The 22,467-nt window shown below is 36.4% G+C and overlaps 1 protein-coding gene across 3 annotated transcripts in view; it reads left to right on the top strand.

The window, feature by feature from the left end:
• The window catches only part of LOC118189765 (uncharacterized), a 389,534-nt gene that overhangs the window by 148,620 nt on the left and 218,447 nt on the right, over positions 1-22,467 (top strand). For all 3 annotated transcript variants that reach the window (XM_085824447.1, XM_085824446.1, XM_085824445.1), the window contains exon 2: positions 15,845-15,878. In XM_085824447.1, coding sequence (XP_085680573.1) covers positions 15,845-15,878 — 34 coding nt within the window. The remainder of the gene's footprint in view (positions 1-15,844; positions 15,879-22,467) is intronic.

Raw genomic sequence — 22,467 nt, 5'->3', positions numbered from 1 at the left:
TAACCAGTAGCAGAAAAATAAAATATTGTGATTCTGAGCTAAAATTTCCAGACTTTCCAGACCGTGCGAGACAGTTTCTCATTTTCAAGTGCAGATTTTCGCTTCGAAATATGTCCGGAAATATATTTTGCATTTTGTAAATATCTCCAAACTTTGTAAATAGTTTTCAAATATTAAATTTTTAAACTATCAGATAGTTATCAGAAGTTAAAAAATTTTAATCTCTCACAATTATATATTTATTTTTTTAAGAATGCATTTAAATAATGTGCTTGCGTTTAGACATTTCGAAAGGTACTTTTAAGGATCGCTTTTAAGGATTACTTTTAAAAGCTGGAAAAAATTCGCTTAAGTTTTTTTCCCTTGTATTTTAAGTAAAACGTTTTACAAGTATCTACGCATCAAAATTGGAAATTATCTTCAGATCTTTCATATGTTCCATAATATCCATTTATAAATTTCTGCTGATAAATATATTGCCTGTATTTCACGTCTATGCTTTATCTATAAAAGATAATTAAGGTTACGCATTTTAGTTTTAGATGAGCAAAGATAAATATGATTGTGTATTTGTTAATTCCGAAATTCTAATTAGTATTTTTAGTAATAGAATTTTTAACTAGTAACCAGGGGAAATTTAAAAATATTACTACTGCTTACTACTACTACTATTACTATATTAAATATTACCATTTTAGAAAAAACTAGTATTTTAAAAATATTTCAAACTAGTAACAAGTAGCTAAAAATTTATGAAGTATTTTTAACTAGTAATTAGTAATTTAAAAATATTAGTTACTACTATATTTCTAAAATATTTTTTAAAACTACTATTTTTAATAGTAAGTAAACTGTTAAAAATAGTACCGGTTTAAGTAGTATTTTAACTAGCAGTGGTTTTATCCAATAGCAGAAAAATAAAATATTGCGTTTGTGAGGTAAAGTGCCAGACTTACCAGAACGTGCGCGGGATAGTTTCTCGTTTCAAGTGCAATGTCTCGCTTCGAAATATGTCCGGAAATATATCTTTCCTTTTGTAAATATAGTTGATGTGAAATTTGTTGGTGTATCTCCATACAGTTGTTGGTGTATCTCCATACAGTATTTTTTGGGATTTAGAAATATATTCACAAATCGGATAATCGGGCTTTCTAGATATATGCTTTTAGGGGAATCCCTGCCCCCAAAAACAAAAACCGATTTGTGAAAAACTTTCTGGATTTCTAATCTAACTGCGTTTCATACATAAAAAATAGACTGAAAATTAAATCGTTTTCAGGATGATTTAATTTCACTGTCTAATCATCTGAGAGATTTTTAAACAAAAAAAAAATATTGTAAAAACATGAAAATATTGTAGATTGTAAATACCTGAAAAATAAGGAAATATTTTGATGGAGATAATAGTTATCTGATTTACCAATAAATAATGGTTAAAGTGAAGTATTAAGGGCAAACCAAATATAGAATTTGATGTTACGTAACAGTTTTAATCTGGCAACCTTACCTACTGGTGTACAGTGCCAAGTTTGTTCAATTCTGTGATGATTTTTTAATCGAAAACAGATCACTGTGTACAAGGAGATGGAAATAGTAACATATTATATTATATAATATGTATGTTATGGGAGATATAAAATAGGTAACTCAAAATTATTAACTTTAATTTGGCAATTAGTCCTTTTAACTAGTTAGTCCTTTCTATTAATTAATTAATCCTTTTTATTTCTTATTTTAATTTGGCTGGCTATCTTATACCTAAAAATTAAAACATGTAGCTTGAAATTATAAATGCGCGTTTTATGCCAGAAAATGCGGTAAATTAGGATAATTCTTGAAAATAAATTTGAAGCAAGCACAGCAAAAAAAAAAAAAAAAAATGTGTATAATTTAATAGGCCGTACAAGGAAGTCATGTGGTATCTGTCCACATCAGATTTTTTATGGTAATGGTCAGATAAAGTCAAGGTTGTGCCGAAAGTTTTATCTTTTTTTATATTAAACTAAAACGTAAGTTTTAGTCTATTTTACATTGGCTACCACGTAGAATCTTAACGTCTGATATTAAAATTCATAAACTGCATAGATTCAGTTTAAACACCCAGAAATTATATACTTCGGAAACTGAAAATATATCACTACAGGTTCATTGTTTCCATTTTAATACATACATCTTCGCAATGTAACTTTCGAAAGTATTATAAGTATAGAAATAAAATGCATATTATTAAATTCTGATAGTATAGAGTCATTAGGTATTTTATGCTGGAGACATGGAAAATTAGCAATGCCTTCACCGGGACTCGAACCTGGACCTCTCGAATACGCGCCCATGTGCTAACGTTACACCACGAAGGCATGCAGAAAGAAGGGAGAAAATACCTTATATACTCCCCCTTAGAAAGGGCGACTGGTGATTTGTGGACCCAGTTGTTAAACTCTGGTGATGAAGAATCATTATCCACCACCTTTTCGTTCGAGCGCCACTGTAAAGTCGTAGTGCCAACGCCGGGACTCCAACCTGGATCTCTTGAATACGCGCCGAGTTTGCTACCGTACCACGAAGGCATGCAGAAAGGAAGAAAGAAAGTACCTTATATGATTTGAACAACTTGTTTGGTTAGGCGGGGGCGGCTGCGCCCACTTCTGGTGCGTTATATATTTTAACGCACGTGTATATACACCGGTGTGCAAAAATTAAGGACGAAGTCGAAAAATTAGCATATCAGCTGAACGAAGAGGCAGAGCGGACAGAAAGACCAATAAGGAGATTAAGTAAGGTGATGTACGGTAGAACATGCGCAGATATGCAGGTAGACGTAATGGGGCAGTGTCTGAGTAGTATAAAGCTTGTTGTCGGTGTAAGATCAGTATTTCTGGCAAAGAGATTGCACGCCGTATAGCAGTTAAAATCACACCGAGTTGCTGCCACAGCGAGAAATGGCGAATAATCAATCTGTTAGACAACATCTGGATGCTTTTACCCGAGGTCGAATGATTGGGAAGTTGGAGGAAGGCCGCAGTGTGACAAGTGTGGCTGCAGAGTTCGGAATTGCTCACAGCATCGTTTCACGACTTTGGAGACAATTTCAAACTACAGGAACAGCTATCCGGGGGTTTAGTAGTGGTCGTCCACGAGGAACCACACCCGAAGATGACCGGTATATTGCCTTACAGGCCAGAAGAAACAGGCGGCAGACTGCGGGAGAAATCGCTAGACACACGACACAGGCGACAGGACGACCGATATCGCGTTTTACCGTGGCCAGAAGACTGCACGGTGGTGGTCTGTTTGCACGACGCCCTGTACTCTGTGTACCCCTAACGCCTGCCCATCGGAGAAGGCGTTCTCTGTGGTGCCGGGAACACCGGAATTAGAGAGACGATGAATGGGGACGAGTACTCTTTACAGATGAGAGCAGATTCAGTCTGAGTAGCGATTCTCATCGCATACTCATCTGGAGAGAGCGGGGAAGCCGCAATCATCCCTCGAACATCATTGAAAGGGACAGGTATGGAGGTGGCGGTGTTCTCGTTTGGGGAGGCATCATGCTTGGTAGTCGTACAGACCTCCACATCTTCGACGCAGGTTCAGTCAACGGGACCCGTTATTGTAACGAGATTCTTCTTCCATATGTGCGTCTTTTTAGAGGCGCTATGGGTCCGCAGTTCCTTTTCAATGACGTCTATGCACCATGTCATCGCACAGTAGCTGCCGAACAGCTCTTAGAGAGTGAGGATATTGAACGTATGGATTGGCCGGCACGATCTCCGGATCTCAATCCCATCGAGCATGTATGGAATTTTCTAGGCAGACGCTTGGCAGCTCGTACCTTACCACCAGTAACGATTCCGGAGTTTCGATTGGCGCTGCAAGACGAATGGGTAGCAATGCCTCATCAACTCATTGACACCCTCATTCTCAGCATGGGCAGACGCTGTGAAACCTGCCTAGCAGTGAGGAGAGATCATATCCCCTATTAAAGACCGGATGTTTCTTGCTGGACACCCATCACAGGGATGTTTCGGCCTTCAATCGCATTGCGCTCCATGCTACTTTTTCAATAAAGCTTCTTTTTATCCCTCTGATTTCTCTTTTAGTAAGTGTTGCTTACATTACTCATGTCGTTACGTATTGGGGATCTTACGGTATTAAATGTGTTGATTTGGAAAGCTTTTGTACAAAGTTATATTGAAAAAACCGTCTCGTCCTTAATTTTTGCACACCGGTGTATATTTTAATCTAAGGTTTTGTAAAAATTTACGCAAGAAAATTTATGAAATATGTAGAATAAATAAAAATAAGAAACGCTGAATATGCATTTTCTCCATTTTTAATTCTATGAGAAGTATGTGTCAGTTAAAATAGTTAATAAGTTTTAATATTTTAAAGGCTTCGTAAAGCATTTTTAATGCATGTTGCGAAGGGCAAAAAAATGCTTTACTTAATTCCTGTTGCTGTTTTTCTGTACATAATTATATTCAAATGCACACGACAGAAAAGTATGTTTTCGAAATGGAAAGAAAACACGCGACAAAGTCGAGTCATTCTAGAAACTTTTATGAAAAGGAAATATTAGCTTAAAAATATTCTTTTCAGCGTTGTGGCTTTGAATACAAATTAAATTTGTGATAAAATTTTATTCACGCCTAGTGAGTGCGTTTCCCTGGCTTTTTATTACCTCTCCGAGAATGCAAAAATCTTGAATTAGTTATTATCTTGAAATCTTGAATTAGTTATCAAATAGTTTAGCAAAAATCTTGAATTAGTTATAGCTCAAGATACGATCTTTCCTTTCGAAAATTTTACAGTTTTTTAAAACAAATTCTCAGTTATACCTATTTTATTGAGGAAAAAGTCTAAACGAAGCGGGGAAATTACGAGAAATAAAAACAGGAAATATTAGGTTGCTTTATGTTTGTCTCTTTTTATCCTTTATTTATTGAATCTTTCAGTAGTTATATTGAAAAAAAAAATTTTTTTTGAGTGCTGACGGATTGTGTCCCCTCTAAGAAATAATGTCGGCTAATCTTTAGAATATGGTAACAGGTAGTTCGGCGACATTTTGTTAAGGCGATAAAGGTTACTAGCTGGGACTTTAGCAGTGTACATGGATAAAGTCAAGAGTGTGCGCAAGGCCATTTTTGTGCAATTCTGGGGTATTTTTTTAAGTGAAAATAGGTCGACGTGTACATGGATACCGTGTATGTGCAATTCTTAAAAACGCTGCGAGTAGTCGGTGATTCTGCACTTTCTCCCAGTGTCACACCTAATCTTCGTATTTTTGCTTCACTTTTAAGTGATGCTTTCAAATAAAACAGTTTCTCAGTATCATTTAAATCATTATTATGACCAATCATAGACATAAATTGCACTTTAAAATTTTTAAAATCTTCATATTTACCATAAAATTGAGAAAGAGGTAATTCAAGCAGTTTAAAATTTAATTTAGAAACAGTTTTGGTTTCAAATTTATCTTTATTATTTGTTTCACAATTAGAAAGAAAAATTCTAAATCTTACTTCGAAATCTTCGATTCTTTCTTCCAATTCTTGTGTAATGCTTAGATTATCTTTCAAATCAATTTCCTCTGGTAAATTGGTGTATTCCACTATGAGTTGTTTAACACGAGATTTTAATTGCAACAAAGAATCCAATTTAGTCTTCATAATAACATCGCACTTTTGTTCCATAAAAGTTCTAGCATAAGCGTAATAATTCGGCTAGCAGATTGTTGAAAAAAAATGTTGAGTAAAAAAAAAAAAAAAAAAAAAACATGCCTTTACTTCGTGAAAGCAAAATGGCGTCCAAAAGAAAACTAGCAAGTTGCTGTAGTAGGGTTGGTCGCCAAATTTTCGCCAAAAAATCGCCAAGTTACCATAATCCGAAGATTAACCATAATGTCGTTTATTATGCTCGTTGAAATCTTTAATTAGAAGGCGTTGGCTCTGGGGGGATACTAGGATAGAAGTTCATACTTTTGCTTCTGTGCTTAGGTAATTGAAAGATCTGTTTTCCAGAAATGGAGCAAACGCTGGCTTCCGGCTTGAGTCGGAGTTCGGACTCAAGCCGGACTAAAGTTATATTTTCTACCTCTAAAAGGAAGCTAGTTTGCCGAAACCTGTTTTTGTTTTTGCCTTATAAAGAATTAACTGGAAGGCCGAAGTCCCATACCTGCTCTGATCAGGTGTGGGTAGGAAAGATACTGTTATTATTTCACATTCCATAGATTTCAGTCGCAGACATATTCAGTAAAATTATGCATTTTTATTAAATACTAGTGTAATACTAATACAAGATTTAATTTAAATATTACAATTTAAAAAATTTAAAATAAAGAGTTTCGAAAGGAAACTGGCTCTTATTCCTGTTACACATGGAAAAACCCATGAAAACCAACCACGCTGCCATCTCGTTCGCTTGAGATCAAATCTGAGTCAAATTTCTAGTATTTAGTGAAGCGTTCGGCTATTGCGGGCAGATTCTCGGTTAATCGTTATAGTTAATTGATATTGCGTCGCGTTCAATATCGTCGCGTTCAATATTGCGTCGTCGTTCAGAGAGCCCCACTCAAGCGGGTTGCACCAAACGTCGAGACCCAACATCTGATGCATGGGCCCTACAGCCAGCTGTCCCTAGCGGTAATTTATTGAAAATTTTGATATTATCATATAATAGTTATACAATGGCATACATACAGTTTTATAGCTGAAAACAATGAAATACATATACATATGTACAATAGTATGGTGTGTTAAATTTACATGAGATTTTGGATAATAATTTCCTGGTTTCAATACACCTATAAATAAATATGTAGTATAAATGTGTATATATGTATATGTTGCCGTGAAAGACCGAAATTGGAGAATGTCGACTTTCACCGGAGAATGTCAACATTCACCAAATACGTCGGTGAAAGATCGAATATTGCGTTAGATTCTTGTACATTCGGACCCTCACCAGGGCATGTCGACAATCACAGATATGCTCTGGTGTAGGTCGAAAAGAGAGGAGTATATGTACACGCTGACATTGCAAAAGGAAGTGTTCCGCAAATAAATGCAATTGTAAAAGCAAGGGCCTCTTGTGCAATTCAAAGTGTCATAGTAGTTTAAGTTGTTGCAATAAATAAGATTTAAATCACATAATTTTGTAAGTTTTTAACTTCTATTATTTTCCTTTCTCATTTTGAATGTACTGTGTGTTTTAAGTTCTTATACTCTGAAGTTCTTGTTTTAAGTCTCAAGTGCGTTTTTTCGCGAATGAATTACGGAAAATAAAACATAATATTCTTATATGTTCAACATTCACTATTAATACATGGTGTAAGTCAGAAATAAGTGTATTTGGAAAATATTTCGGACATACACCAAGCGACTAGGTGAATGTTGACATTCACCGGTGAAAGTCGACATTCTCCAGATTTCGGTGTTTCACCGTAACATATACACAATTTAGCTAAATATTAGTTTTGACATTTTTCCTAATTTTAAATATAGTGTAAATATAGTTCATAAAGTTCGTAAAATTCATAAGTTCATGAGTTTATATGTTCATAGTTCATGAGTATAATATCAGAAGTACGTTTCATGAGTGTAAGATCATATAGTAAATGAAGTTCATAATGGTGATCATATATGATTCATATATTTCATAAGTTTATAATGTATTTCTCCCACTTTCCAAGCGTGCCTTCGGGGTGTAGTGGTTCAGCACGCTGGGCCGGTATTCCAGAGGTCCGTGGTTCGATTCCCGGCGAAGGCTGTTGCATATTTTTCATCTCTCTAGCTTTCAAAAAATCCTAATGACTCTACAAGTTCATATAGTAAATGAAGTTCATAATGATGATCACACGAAAGTTCATTGTGGTTGAAAGTTCGTGGAGAAACTTGTGGGCTATTAATGTTTCGTATGAGATCTTGAATCTTTCTTCCAGGAGACGGTAACGTTTGATGATTGAAGTAGTAGTCATTTTCCCAACCTGGAAAGTAATATACACTCATGTCCATAAATTTAGGATAATTCGGAGTCACGCGGAAATCGAACTCTAAAATAAATATATCACCTGTAAAATCACTACATACATCTTCAAGAATCATATGCAAATTTCATGAAGTAACAGATGACACCGATGGTACGTCACAATGACGAGAGTGTAAGAGAGTTATATATAAGGAATACAGGCAAAGAAGTAAAATTGTTCGCAGGCGCTTTATAAACATTTTAGTGGAATAACCGAATAGTTATGACACAAAGGACGCATTTGGACGATTTTTTAGGCGGTAGAATTATCGGCCGTCTGGAATGTGGGCGTACCCAACTAGAAGTATCAGACGAACTTGGAATTGCTCAGAGTGTCATCTCCAGGCTTTGGCAAAGATTCCAAGATGATGGTAATGTGAGAGACGTTACAGCACAGGTCGCCCCAGACATAGAACGCCGAATGAGCACCGGTATTTGGCAGATACTGCCAAAAGAAACAGGCGGAGCACAGCATCAGACCTGTCTCGTCAGCTCTCTTCAGCCATTGGTACGACAATTTCAAGGCAGGCCGTGTACAGACGCTTAGGGCAGATTGGTCTATATGCTCGTAGACCTGTCAGATGCGTTCCACTTACTGCAACTCACTGTCGCCTGCGGTTAGCCTGGAGTAGAGAGCATGCATTGTGGACACCGCAACAGTGGGCTTGTGTGATGTTTTCCGACGAGTCCAGGTTTAGCTTGCAGTCTGATTCTCTCCGGACTTTCATATGGAGAGCTCCAGTTACCCGTTACCACCAAGAAAACAGCATTGAACGACACCGTTACGGTGGTGCAGGAGTGCTCGTTTGGGGTGGAATTATTCTGGGTTCCAGAACTGACCTGCATGTTCAAATTGGAACCATGACAAGCCAAATCTATCGGGACGTCATTCTGGAACAACATGTACGTTTGTTTCGGGGCGCCATGGGCGCACAATTTGTGTTTAGGGATGACAACGCCCGTCCTCACCGTGCAAATATCGTAAGCGAATGCCTTCAATCGGAGGATATCACACGTATGGACTGGCCAGCATTCTCACCTGACTTGAATCCAGTAGAGCACGTGTGGGAAATGCTTGACCGACGAGTTGTAGCCCGTCAACCTCCTCCTATATGTCTACCGGAACTTCGGAGTGCATTGCTTTATGAGTGCTTTATGATCCCCCAAGATCAGATCGATAATTTGATACTGAGCATGTCTAGATGTTGTACGGACTGTATTGCATCGTCTGGGAGACATACAATGTATTAACAATCATACCACCCATATAATATTGGTTTTTTGTAAATAGGTTTTTTTTTTTTTTTTTTTTTTTTTTTTTTTTTTTTTTTTTTGTAATTTGCTCCAGGGGGGAAAAATCGCTAATTTGTTTAATAATATCAAACATATAGCATCTTTTTTTTTGCTCTTTACCTTTTGTTTAATAAATAAGCTTTACAAATAAGTCAAATTTGTTTTGCTTCTAACTCTTCCTTTGCCTGATTTTGCATTATCCTTAATTTATGGACATGAGTGTACTTGTGATCGGAAGTAGATCGGAAAATTCTCGGCGCAGTATATTTTCCGCTTTACAACTTTCCAAGAAATACTATTGTGTGTATTAGCTTTAAAACATTTTATTGTTTTTTAATTCAAAGCGGCTATTAGTCTCGGAACAGAATTTTGGTTTGAATCACTAAAAGCGCTGAATTACTTTTAAAATTGTTGCCACCAAATATTATCGCCGTGTATTACATTTAAAGAAATTAAAGAGAGAAGAATGTGCATGAATGTTTGTCTCTCATTGTGAAAAAACAGCGGTATCTACACCCACCAAATTGAATAACATATTCCTTTATCCGAAAATTTGTGAAACTGTAACGAATTTTGTACTAACAAACTCAATTATTTCAAAGCAAGCAGTGGCAACACTGTACGGAGTAAAGAAATTTTTTCCCCTGAGCGCGGAAATTCTGAAAATAGACCGTTTTTAAATATTTTTAGTTCGAAGGGTTGTTATCCCAAATGCTCTCAAAACATGTATGTCTGTGTAAATGAAATAAACGTCCCTTTGTGCATAATATAAAATCTGAAAGCTTTCAGAATTTTTTAAGGGGACTCATACACCTTAAAATCCATAAGATGTTCGAATAGGTGACTGTTGCAACAGCTGACTACATAATATAGCTGCTTTCTGAAATAGCAATCAGAAAGTTTGTGTTGCCACAAATATTTTTACAATTTAATCCGCTTTCTGACAACATTTTTCGTCATCTTTCTAACTTGCGCGCACCGTTTAAAACATTCTGTTTCATAATTTAATTCCATATTTAATATATAGCTTTTATAACATTTAGAAACTACTGTTAACCTAAAATTCTAAAAATTTCACGTCACATTTTTATTTTATTTTGAATTGAGTTTATAAAATGCATTTTATTAACAAAATTTGTAATGTTTTCATCCATAAAATTTTTCAGTATTAAAATATTCATCATATTGTTGGTTCAGTTAGAAAATAGTGCTCATATAAAGAATTCCATCGAATTTCAAGTATGTACCATTAGCCATTTTTAAAATATCATGCGCGCAAGGTGGAAACATGACGAAATATTTCGTCGCAAAAAGGATTAATTTACAAAAATATTTGTGGCAACACAAACTTTCTGATTACTATTTCAGAAAGCAGCTATATTATGTAGTCAGCTGTAAAAAGTTGGAAGTAATTGCTTTTAAAATAAATAAAATATCCCAATTCTTGCAACAGTCACATATTCGAAAATCATGAGGGGTTTAAGGTGTATGAGTTCCCTTAAATTATTTATTTTTTGTTGTTGTTTTGTTTCCCTTTTCCGTTTGCGCACGTTGTTATACATATGGCAAAGTCTATGTATAAATTTAGTAAGAGGATATAATATATAAAAGAGTTTAATATTTAATATTAAAAATTAGCCATAAGTGATTTTAATAATATTGTAATGGAGATTGAAATAGATAAATATGCTAAAAATATTCCGCAATAGGTTTTTATCAAGTAATTTCTTTTTCCTTTCTGCCATAATGAATATACAATTATGCATACTATTTTGCATCTTGACTTTTATCCTAAATCTATAGTAAAATCTAGCTTGTTATCTTTCGTGCTCGTCATCGTTGATCCAATCTGAAAGTCACGTTTCCTTATTATGTAATCCTTTGAAATATTGTTCTTATCGTCTGAGTTGTATAGCAAAGGATACGAAAAGGCACGAAAGATAGCGCCTCCACTTTGATTTTTCTTTAATTTACTCTTGTTTAATTTATATTGGGGAGGTGATTTGTGTACAATCGAACCAAACGATTTTGATAAATGGATAGATATCGTCTAAAACTTCTGAAAAAGTACTTTGTCGAATACGTATGAATTATGTAATGTTGTACATGTAATTTTGTCATGCTATAATGAACAAGGGCTACAAATTTCTGGTCCCTTGGTCAAATTCTTCATCCATAAAATTTCGGTGTCCACAATTTATTAAGAAAAACGTTCTACGTAAGATATCCTTTTCGCCACACAAAAGAAAGGAATTTTTTAATATAAAAGTCAAATGATTCTGTTTCTGATAGATAATTTCTGACGTTAGTAACAATTATTGATAATTACTAATAATGATGCAAATGCTTGTTAACATTATCAGTTATCCAAAGGGCCTAACATAAAAACTGAGTGTAAAAGTATTTAAAAATCAAGAGTTATAACTACAGCAAAACATTTGCTATTTTTTTTTTATCAAACTCAGATGATATGCAAAATTCCCCATCGTTCAAATCCTCTTTTGATAGTATGTAACAAAGACGTTTTATAGGAACTTCTCTGGCGAATTTTGCTTGTTCTTCAACTTAAGAAAATAATCAGAAAACTCACGGAGAGTGGTCAGGGTTGTAAGCAGGATGGCATGGGTTCGCACACTGTACACCGTAACAGATTATCAAATACGAGTAGCAACAGGTGGGCAGTAATGTCGTGGTGTAATATTAGTTTCTCTACAAATTTACATTGCGTTCTCGATATATACAGGGGTTGGACAAAAATATGGAAACACCTTTAAAAAACATGTTTCTTTGCTTAATATGGTGTAGGAAACCCGTTGGCATCCAAAACAGCTTGCAGTCATCTCGGAATGGATAAATACAGTTTCTGTATGTTTGCCAAGGGAATATTATACCATTCTTCCTGCAAAACGGTGGCAAGTTCAGATAACGATGTTGGCGGTGGAACGCACTTTCCGTTCCAATGTAGACCACAAAGGTTCGATAATATTCAGGTCTGGTGACTGTGGTGGCCAGGGGAGATAGGACAACTCATCCTCGTGATCAGAAAACCAGTCCTGGACAATGTGAGCTGTGTGAACAGGGGCTTTGTCGTCTTGGAAGACACCGTCACCATCGGGGAACAAAGTTTGTACCATGGGATGAACTTGTTCGGCCAAAATGTTCACATAAGTCTTGGCAGTCATGTGCCCTGACACAGTTATCATGGGGCTAGCAGAGAATCACGATATCGCTGCCCAAACCATAACAGAACCCCCGCCATGTTTCACTCTTGCCAACAAGCAGTCTGTATTATAGGCTTGAGATGGCGTTCTCCAGAGGTAAACTCGGCCAGAAGTGGGAAACAACGTGAAAGAAGACTCGTCAGACCCTATTACTCGCTTCCACTGCTCTATAGTCCAGGCTTTATGACTTAAACACCACCTTTTCCTGTTACGGGCATTAGCATCACTGATGAGTGGCTTCTCGATTGCAGCACGGCCAGCAATTCCCTGTTTATGAAGCTCCCTTCTAATTGTTTTGGTACTCACAGGGTTCGGTAACACAACATTCATTTCAGCAGTAATTTTTGCAGCTGTGGTCTTCTTATTTTTCGTCATAATTGCCCTTAATGATGGTCTGTCACGATCACTCAGGACACACTTTCGTCCTCGCTGTGATTTAGCAGATGATGTTTTTCCGCTTTTCAAATATGCGGAATAAATCTTCGATACAGTACCTCTTGAAACACTAAACACCTCGGCTACCTTGCTTACGGAAGCACCTACCATACGTGCTCCAAAAATGTGTCCACGTTCAAAGTCTGTTAACTCTGACAAGAATGCAATGACAACCTCACATAACAGTACTCCGACAACAACTGAACTGTTTAGCACATTTACGAAGTTATATAGGTGGCGTCAGTAGTCAAAAACGCCAGCGCCACCTACATATTTCATTAAAATCAATCTTTCTTTTCAAACATGCATTTCACAAGGTGTTTCCATATTTTTTTCCATCCACTGTATTTCCCTAAATGCTTCGTTAATTAAACTTAGTATGCAGCATTGACAGGGCTACTAGGAGGTGAATGATTAAATCTCTGAACACTGGTAGTTCGGCTCAGTTTCAGAACAGGGTAGCTGAATGCGTTTTTTAGTAATTGTTTTCTATGTTTAACGTAAATAAGAGCCAATTTCTTCGGAAAGTCCTTCAGGAAGGTGTCCCTTCCCTTAAACAGGTAGCTTTCGCGTGCTTTGCTGGAATCCAAATAAATAAATTCTCCGTGACAGCGTCATTTGCCTTTGGCAGATAGGCATCTTGTGCTGGACCGTTCTTAACCAAATCTACAGCATTGGCAGTAATCTGAAGGAACCGCTTCTTTGTAACATATAAAAATATGTTCTGGTCACCACATGATTTAAAACACTTTTGTACTTTTCTGTACCTCTTATTATTATTTGCTGCACTTCATTATACTTATCTCCTCTAATTAGTCTAGCTTAATAAGCAATTTGAAAATGACATCAAAAATTGTAAATGTTTTAAATGAATTACGTAGGTCAAATTTTGTTGTATGGGAGTCAAACATTTTTCTTTTTTTTCTTTTTTCATAAGGAGTAAAAAATTTCTCAGGGAATCAGGAGATCGCATTAATAATTAGACATTTCATTAAAAATTAAAACATTTCTGTACTTTTCCTGCACTTCGTTTAAACTTGTTTCCTCGAATTATTCTAACTTAATTAACCAATCCTTCAAGACAAGTTGAAAGTAACATCAAAAATTGCAAATTTTGAAATTAAGTGTCATCTTGTAAGGTATTTTCTGCCTCCTTTCTGCATGCCTTCGTAGTGAAACGGTAGCACACTCGGCGCGTATTCGAGAGGTCCAGGTTCGAGTCCTGGCGAAGGCATTCCACATTTTTCACTTCTTCTGCTTCAAAGCAATCTAATGATTCTACAATATAAAACACTTCTGTAACTGCAAGTATATGACTACGACCAAAGACTGCTAAAATAAAGCCCGGGCAAGGATTTTTAAGCTAGGTAAGGGGATAGGTATATATTTATACACATTTGGTTCTGGCGGTTGCAATAAAAAGGGGAGGTGCACAACTAGATGGTATAACAATCCCATATACGATATCTCAACGTTCTACGGTTAGTTGTTTTTGAGTTATGTGAGATAGATACATACGTACGGTCGACAGTCTCTTTCAAGATCTGTTTTGGATAAAAGTGTCCTTTATTTTACCCGTGCGTATAGACGTGATTCCAAAATATTACCCGAATGTCAAAATGTATATTTCTGTTGAAATATGCAGAGCCATAGTTAGTGTTTTCAGCGCCCGGGGAAAACTGAAGATTTTGCACCCATTTTTGTGTGCCAAGAATGGAAAATATTTTATTCTAAAATTTTGTAATATAAGTTTGGCGCCCTCTGGATGCTTCGGCCGGGAACAGATGTTCCCCTTGCTCTACCCTAGCTACGCCACTGGAAATATGACATATGAAATTTTTTGTTATACTTCTTTTTCACTTCGTACAAGGAAGTGAAAATGTTCATCGTTATTTCTCAAGTTGATTTAATGTTAACTTTATATTTAATAAACTAGCATTCTTGCGAATATATACCAGCTAAAAAGAAAAAAACGTGTGCAGTTATAAGTATTTGAATCATAATAATGATATAAAAAGATGCCTAGTATTTAAATGCGCTGTTTCTAGAGATTAAACTTTGCATATGCAAAAGTTCCAAATGTGATCATTGTGTATGATCATTGCCCAATGGTGGGCCCTCAGCCGACTTCGGCTTAGCCTCTAATAAGACCAGAAGTGGTGGTCAATTTATTATGGAGGCGGCACTGATAGGTCGGCGACTTAGCGTCTCATGAAGGGGTGGTCAGTCGAATACAATACCCAGCCTTGGGTATTGTATTCGCCTTGAGAATTATGTTAATTACTGATATGTAAATATTTATGTAAGCTAAAAATATGTAAATCAAAACTCTAACTGTAATTTACTATAGTGTCTTAACGCTTCTTTTTAATTTTGGTATTTCCCCTTTCCATTCTAAAAGTATTACTGCTTGTAATGAATCATTCTAAATTGCGCCATTTCAAAATTAATCTGTGATATATGGTGCCTTACAACCTTCTTCGGGTTTCGAGCCCGGGACCTTTAGTATGGGATCCCGGGACGTTATGGGAGCCCGGGACCTTCGGGTTTCGAGCCCAGGGCTCCCATAACGATTATACTGTCTCGTCGGCTTGTGCGTAATTTTTTTTTATAGGTCAAACGATCGCACGTGGAAAGACTGGAAAAAATGTCGAAGTTTTTTTGCAGCTATATTTTATAAAATAGCAACTATAAATAAAGTACTTAGCTAAAGATTTGCATGCATGACTCAAAACATATCTCTCAGATTTTTGTTGCTCTTAGTAAAAGAACAAAAAATGTATGCAGAGTTGTTTTATTAGCAGTAGTTTTTTATGGATATAAAATGAGAAAAATTATTAATGTTTATATTTTTTCCCTTCTCTTTTCAGGCAGAATACGGCCTTTCAGACGAACAAATTGCTGGTGAGTTTCTAGAATGTTACTTTTTTAAACCTTAGAGTTAATAATCCATTACAACATTTCCCCTCGGGAAAATAAATTTCATACAGTCATTTTTTTCTTATGAAACCCTGATTTTAAACATGCTCTTATCATTATGCAGCGCTTTTATGTTTAAGAAGAAGTCTTAAAGTAAAACATATAATTTTAAAATCGTTTGCTTTAATTATACTGGGAAATTCAAAAACAATGATGCCTAGGGGGTGCTTTGTAGATAAAAGGAAAATTAAGATAAAAAGGAAAACTATATGGCCAGGGTAATGAAAAACTTTTAATTTATGTGTCTTTTTAGTTTAATTAAAGTACTTACCTGACATAGTATAAAGTACCTGAGTCTCTATAGTCTAATTAATCTTGTATTCTGGAAACTGTAAAAGAAATTGGTTACTTTAATTTTCCATCGATTACGATAACGGTAAAAGTATTACGATAACGGTAAAAGGATTACGATAAAAGGCGTTTCAAAACGATTTGCTCAGTCGGCGCCCTATTACAGCGGGGGGGGGAGGGCAAATTAACCAGGCTATGTCTAAAAATATATGATACGTCCAGACGAAACTCTACCACCGATTCCATGTTTTAAATACCAACGATCTGCAAAGTGTAACTGCCGGTTGATCGTCTATAAACAAAATCTAATTTATTCTTTCAATAAACAGAAAGGTGTTTAATATAAAATTTTTGGATATATTTTATTAAATATGACTGGCTATGAAAAACTATTTTTTCTGAGTTTATATTAGCGCAATCAAATTTTTGACTTTTTTATTTATTTATTTTTGTTAAAAATTGTGTTTTATTGGACTGTTGAACAGCAAATAATTTAATTTGTTTTTCAATTAAATAAAAGTAAATATATATAAGACATTTAAAATAAATACTTTGAAATGAATCTATAATTTAATTTTCTTATATATTGTTCCTTAAGTACAAAAAAATCTAAAGTGAACAAACACCGCATGATGTCCTTATAAGGCCTATTAAATTTCGTACATTTTTTTGCTGCACTTCATTTAAATTCATATCCTCAAATTGTTTTGAATTTATAAATCGGTTCCCCCGAGACAAGCTAAAATGACAACAAAAATTAGAAATTTTGAAATTAAATACTCCCGTCAATTTTTATCGTACGAGAGTCAAATTTCTTGTTTTTCTTCTTTTCCAAAACGATGGTAAAATTTCTCAGATATAACTATAGGAAGCGGGAAATCACACTAAAAGTTAGATTTCGTTATTTGTTTGAAATTAAATTTTTTTTAAAATTTAACATTGCCAAAAAATGAATATTGTCGTCATTAAAAACAGTTCTGTATTTTTGCTGCACTCCATTTAAACTCGTTTCCTCGAATTTTTTCTATCTTACTTAACTGATCACTCAAGGCAATTTGAAAGTGACATCAAAAACTGCAAGTTTTCAAATTAAATATCACGGTCAGTTTCATGATTTAAAACATTTCTAGAATTGGAAATACATGACTACGACAAACGGCTAAAAAGGACGGGTAAGTGATTAGATATACATGTATATACATTTGGTACTGGTGATTGCAATACAAAAGGGAGGTGCACAACTAGATGTTATAACAGCTCCGTATACAAAATTTCAACGTGCTACGAATAACAGTTTTGGAATTATGCGATATATACACGTACGTACAGACGTCACAAAGAAATCCCTTTTGAATACATTTAAAATCCATTTTCAATCCGCTTAGGAAAAAAAAAAGTCCTCTATTCTGCCCGTACATCTAAGCGTCATGGAAAAAAAATTGGCCGAATGGGTTCAGGAACGGTCAAAAGGTTATTTCTGCTCAAATGTGATATCCGAAATTTTTCGCGAATACAATACCTCCTTTGTACTTCGTACAAAGAAATAAAAGTCTAATTTCTTTTTGATCTGCACGTATATCACAGCGATATTTAGGTATCAATGCTCGTTAGTTTTTGGAATATATACTGACTATAAGTGTAAGTATATAGTCAATATATATATATATATAGAGAGAGAGAGAGAGAGAGACAAAATAAAACGACGCACCAAGAAGGAGTTATCCGAATGGGACGAAAATCGGTAGAAGTGATGTACATGTACAGAAAAACAAATGATTACAGTTTGAGAAAAATTGGATGATTTATTGAAGCTCCACAAAAAGTCATTAACGCGTTTGTTCACCTCTGGCCCTTATGCAAGCAGTTATTCGGCTTGGCATCGATTGATAGAGGTTGCGGATGTTCTCCTGAGGGATATCGTGTCAAATTCTGTCCAACTGGCGCGTTAGATCGTCAACATCCTGAGCTGGTTGGCGGGCCCTGCTCATAATGCTCCAAACGTGCTCAATAGGAGAGAGATCCGGCAACCTTGCTGGCCAAGGGAATGTTTGGCAAGCACTAAGGCAAGCAGTAGAAACATGTGCAGGGGGTGGGCATTATCTTGCTGAAATGTAAGCCCAGGGTAGCGTGACATGAAGGGCAACACACCGGGCCTTAGAACTTCGTCGACGTACCTCTGTGCTGTACGTTTGCGACGGATAACAACCAAAGGGGTCCTACTATGAAATGGCATCCCAGGCCATCACTACTGGTTGTCGGTCTGTCTGCCGGAAGACAGTCAGGTTGGTATCACACTGCTGTACGGGGTGTCTTCAGACTCGCCTTCGCTGGTCATTGGGGTTCAGTTCAAAGCGGGACTCATCACTGAAGACTATTCTACTCCAGTCAGTGACATTCCAGTGGGAATGCGCCCGACACCACTGAAAACGGGCTTGACGTTGTACAGAGGTCAATGGTAGTCGGCGCAAGGGGCGCCGTGACCTCAGCCCCCTCTCTCTGAGTCGTCTATGAATGGTCCTTGATGTACAATCGATCATAATGATGCATCTGGAGCTGTGAGTGCCGCTCTGACGATTGTTCGGTCTTCAGGTTCTGTTGTTTCTCTAGGCCTACCAATTCCTTCTTGATGCTGTGTGCGGCCATGATTCACCCATTCCTGCCAACATCGTCTAATAGTGACATCGCTCCTGCTCAAATGTCGAGCTATTCGCCGATAAGACCAACCGGCTTCTTTGAACCCAACTACACGACCTGTTTCAAATTCTGACATCTACGCATATTGTTCACTCACCTGTATGCGAAACATAGTTACTGTCTACCAGAGTACATGGAATGAAATTCGTGAAAAATTTATGACCTGGAATCGTAATTTCTCCTCTTAAATATCCTGCCAGTTGCGCAGATTAGATGCGCTGTGGCGACAACCGTTCATTCATTGGCAGACAAAATGTAAAATTTTGCATTTTCCGTCGAAACCTGTATGCATAGCAATTTGTGTCCAATTTGCTTTATATCTTCTCGATGCGTCGTGGTTGGTCTTTTTTTTTTTTTTTTTTTTTTGTTTTTGTTTATCTAAGAGTGTATATACTGACTATAACTATATAATTTGCTATGTAATGACTTTGCTACGAACGTGCGCTGCACGTTTTCACAAAACTCTTTTCAAAACTTCGAAAGAAGTATCACTTCTTATCTGTCGATTTTAGTACAAATCTAGTATATTGTTACTATTTATTTAAAAGTCCTAAATACTGAAATTTAAAAGTTTTAGAGTATATTTTAGTATAGTTCTGCATTAAAAACTGTTACGAGCAAGAAATTTTCCACTTACGGTAGTCCATTAAAAAGCTTCAAGTGAAGTACTACTTCCGATTGTCCAATTTTACCCCAAAAATGTAATCAATTCTTTATAGGAATGCAGAAAACGTAAATGCGGAAAAAATTTCCGAAATTTGATATAAAAGTAATCGTGAGCCAAAAAAAACCCAACACAGGCAGGTAGACAGACATTGTAAAAATAGTCCGAACGTGTTGTGGGGATTCTAATTCATGCTTATTGAAAACTCACAATTGAATTTTCTGAAACACTACATAAGTTGGCGGCAGTAAGAAAACGAAATTTGTTTGTTGCAAAACGATGGAAAAATTATTATCACGATCCATCAGCTTAAAACAAAACTGTCTACGGTAATTAGAAAAAGAAAAATTGCGGGAGTTCGCTGTAGTCATAGAAGTGATGTACCAGAATTTGGGAGTCGTTTTAATCGGAGTACGCAATTTAATTGTTCGTGATCTGGAACACGTAACTGTTATTAAAATCAGTTTAAAGATCCTCTCCCCTCGTCAGGTTGGGCACTAGCTGTGTGGTTAATATGAGTCAGAAACTCATCAAAGTTCTCATCTAGATACGCAAAACTGCATTTTCTGAAAAATGAGAACCAAAAGGTATCCAGCATAGTAGTCGGAAAGACACAGAATACAGTACTTCAAGGAATTAGCGGAGACTACAGACAGATATCCAGATTTTTTTTTAAAAAAACTCTTTGGAAAATCTTACTGCATAATACTGTTTGGATGCTCCATCCCGAATAAATAAACCTGCAGAAACTCCTGATAGCGGTCGAGCGGTAAAGTCCGTGAGCACTGCCAGTTTTGTCTGGCCAACCGGTATAGTGGTTAGCATCGTTGACTGCCGGGCCGAAGGGCCTGAGTTGTAATCCCGGAGACGGCATGGCTGTTTGTAAATGTATAATGTCCGTACGGCACGAGGGGCGAGACGAAAGACCTCTTGTTTGGTTTGGTGGAAGGGGACGTAGATACCTTCGGACCCGTCCTCCCGGCGTGCTGACCATCAAAATTGAGAGCGGAAGTGAGCCCAGTCGCACTGTTATCTGTAAGGTGCTCAAAGTTGTTGCCAACGGCAGCCAAATCTTGCGCTCCTTGCCTCAAAGAATTTCATGGGCTGACTATTGGTCAGACAGGTGAGCATTAATCAACAACAAGAACAATAGTTCTGTCTTGGGTTCGAATCCCGCGAACAGGCTGGCTGTATGAGCATTTTCATGGTTTTCCCCATGTGTAATATCCATACGAGCCAGTTTCACTTGGGAAGGCCTCCACAAAGGCATCACTTCCCTTAAGCAGATATCCTTCGTGTGCTTTGCCATATTGAAATAAGCCAAACCAAGCCAGAAACGTTTGACTTAAGCTGATGCCTATCCTGTTTTGAAATTTTCTCATTCATTCGAGGGAAAAAAATTCTTTTGGAACTTTATTAATAGATTTTGCAGTAACTCTGCCCCAGATATTCTAAGATTCGCCCAGAATATTGGCAGCAGGACATGTTATCGTTTTTGCACAACACTGTTGTGCTCCTCACATTAGTGATGTCAATAATCCTGAGTTGCGTTCCGATTTCCTGGACAATTATTGCTCTTTATGCTTGCCATATTTATTGGTTCTACGATATTTACTATTCTATAAACCAAAAATAAAATGGATAGTAACCATTTTGGGATTTTTAAATAATGTCTGACCAGTTTCTGAATGGTTTCCTAAGAAGCATTATCAGGACTTGTGTTTCTTTTGACTTGCTTTGGAATCATGAATGGTCCTGACTCGGAACAGGGAGCTTACTCAAGCTATGTTCAAGAAAGTGGGAAGTAGACAATACAAGCAGGAAGGGTGTACGAAACCCTTTATTTTCAATCTTTACAGGAATTTCCGAAACTTCGGAATACAGAGACCAACCACTTGTGGTCTGAACGTAAGAATATAAAAAACTACTAACTAAAACTCTAACTAAAACTAACTTTGAATTAATATACAAGTGCCTAGCATTAAGATTGGCCGTTAATTAACAAAATTACGTATGTAGTACGCCGAGCTACTAAAACTACGATACGTCTGCAATTATCAAAAGGCCTAAACCTCTGGCCTTGAAGGCAACCAGCAACAGAGTGAAAACTCGTAAAAAACCACAACGGCATGCGGCTTATTTCCAATAACTCCTTCCTCTATCTTGCTTGGCAAAAAGCTACAACTTAAGTACTTGGCCTGGAATTCTGGCCGGAAGTAGAAAATAAGAAGTGACAGTACAGTTTTAAAATAAAATAAACGTTAGTAAAACTTAGGATCCTTACAGCATTGCTAAGAATTCTGCAGAACGTTGTATACGAATTTAAAATGTGTGAACCGATGCACAAGAAATACATATTTTGAATAATATTTGCTCTACTACTTGCTGGTAAAGAGATTTTCTTAAGGAGACCTAAAACTTATGAGACGCACTGTGTATTTCGCAGAGACATCAAACTTGTAGCCTTGGGTATTTATTCTATTTGTATGTTAATTACTGGTATGTAAATCAAATCTCTAACTGTAATTTACTACAGTGTCTTAACTCTTCTTTTTAATTTTAGTATTTCCACTTTCCATTCTAAAAGTATTACTGCTTGTAATGAATCATTCTAAACTGCGCCATTTCAAAATTAATCTGTGTTATATGGTGCCTGTATAACGCAGATATTTATTTAACGCTTCAATAACTAATAATAATGAACCTTAAAATTAGCAAATGGGAATGAATCTGAACTAAAACTAAATCATTCTGGACTAAGTTTTTATCTGGGACACGTGCCATTCGTGCTGTTGCTTGCCGTCCTGTGGCCATGTTACCTTATAAGGTATTTCTCTCGCTTTCCTAGCGTGCCTTCGTGGTGTA

Source organism: Stegodyphus dumicola, chromosome 9 (genome assembly GCF_044657685.1).
Source record: "Stegodyphus dumicola isolate Sdum_Otavi_A_Nest chromosome 9, ASM4465768v1".
NCBI lineage: Eukaryota > Metazoa > Arthropoda > Arachnida > Araneae > Eresidae > Stegodyphus > Stegodyphus dumicola.
The sequence above is the reverse complement of the archived record's forward strand: the minus strand, read 5'-3'. Positions and strand labels throughout refer to the sequence as shown.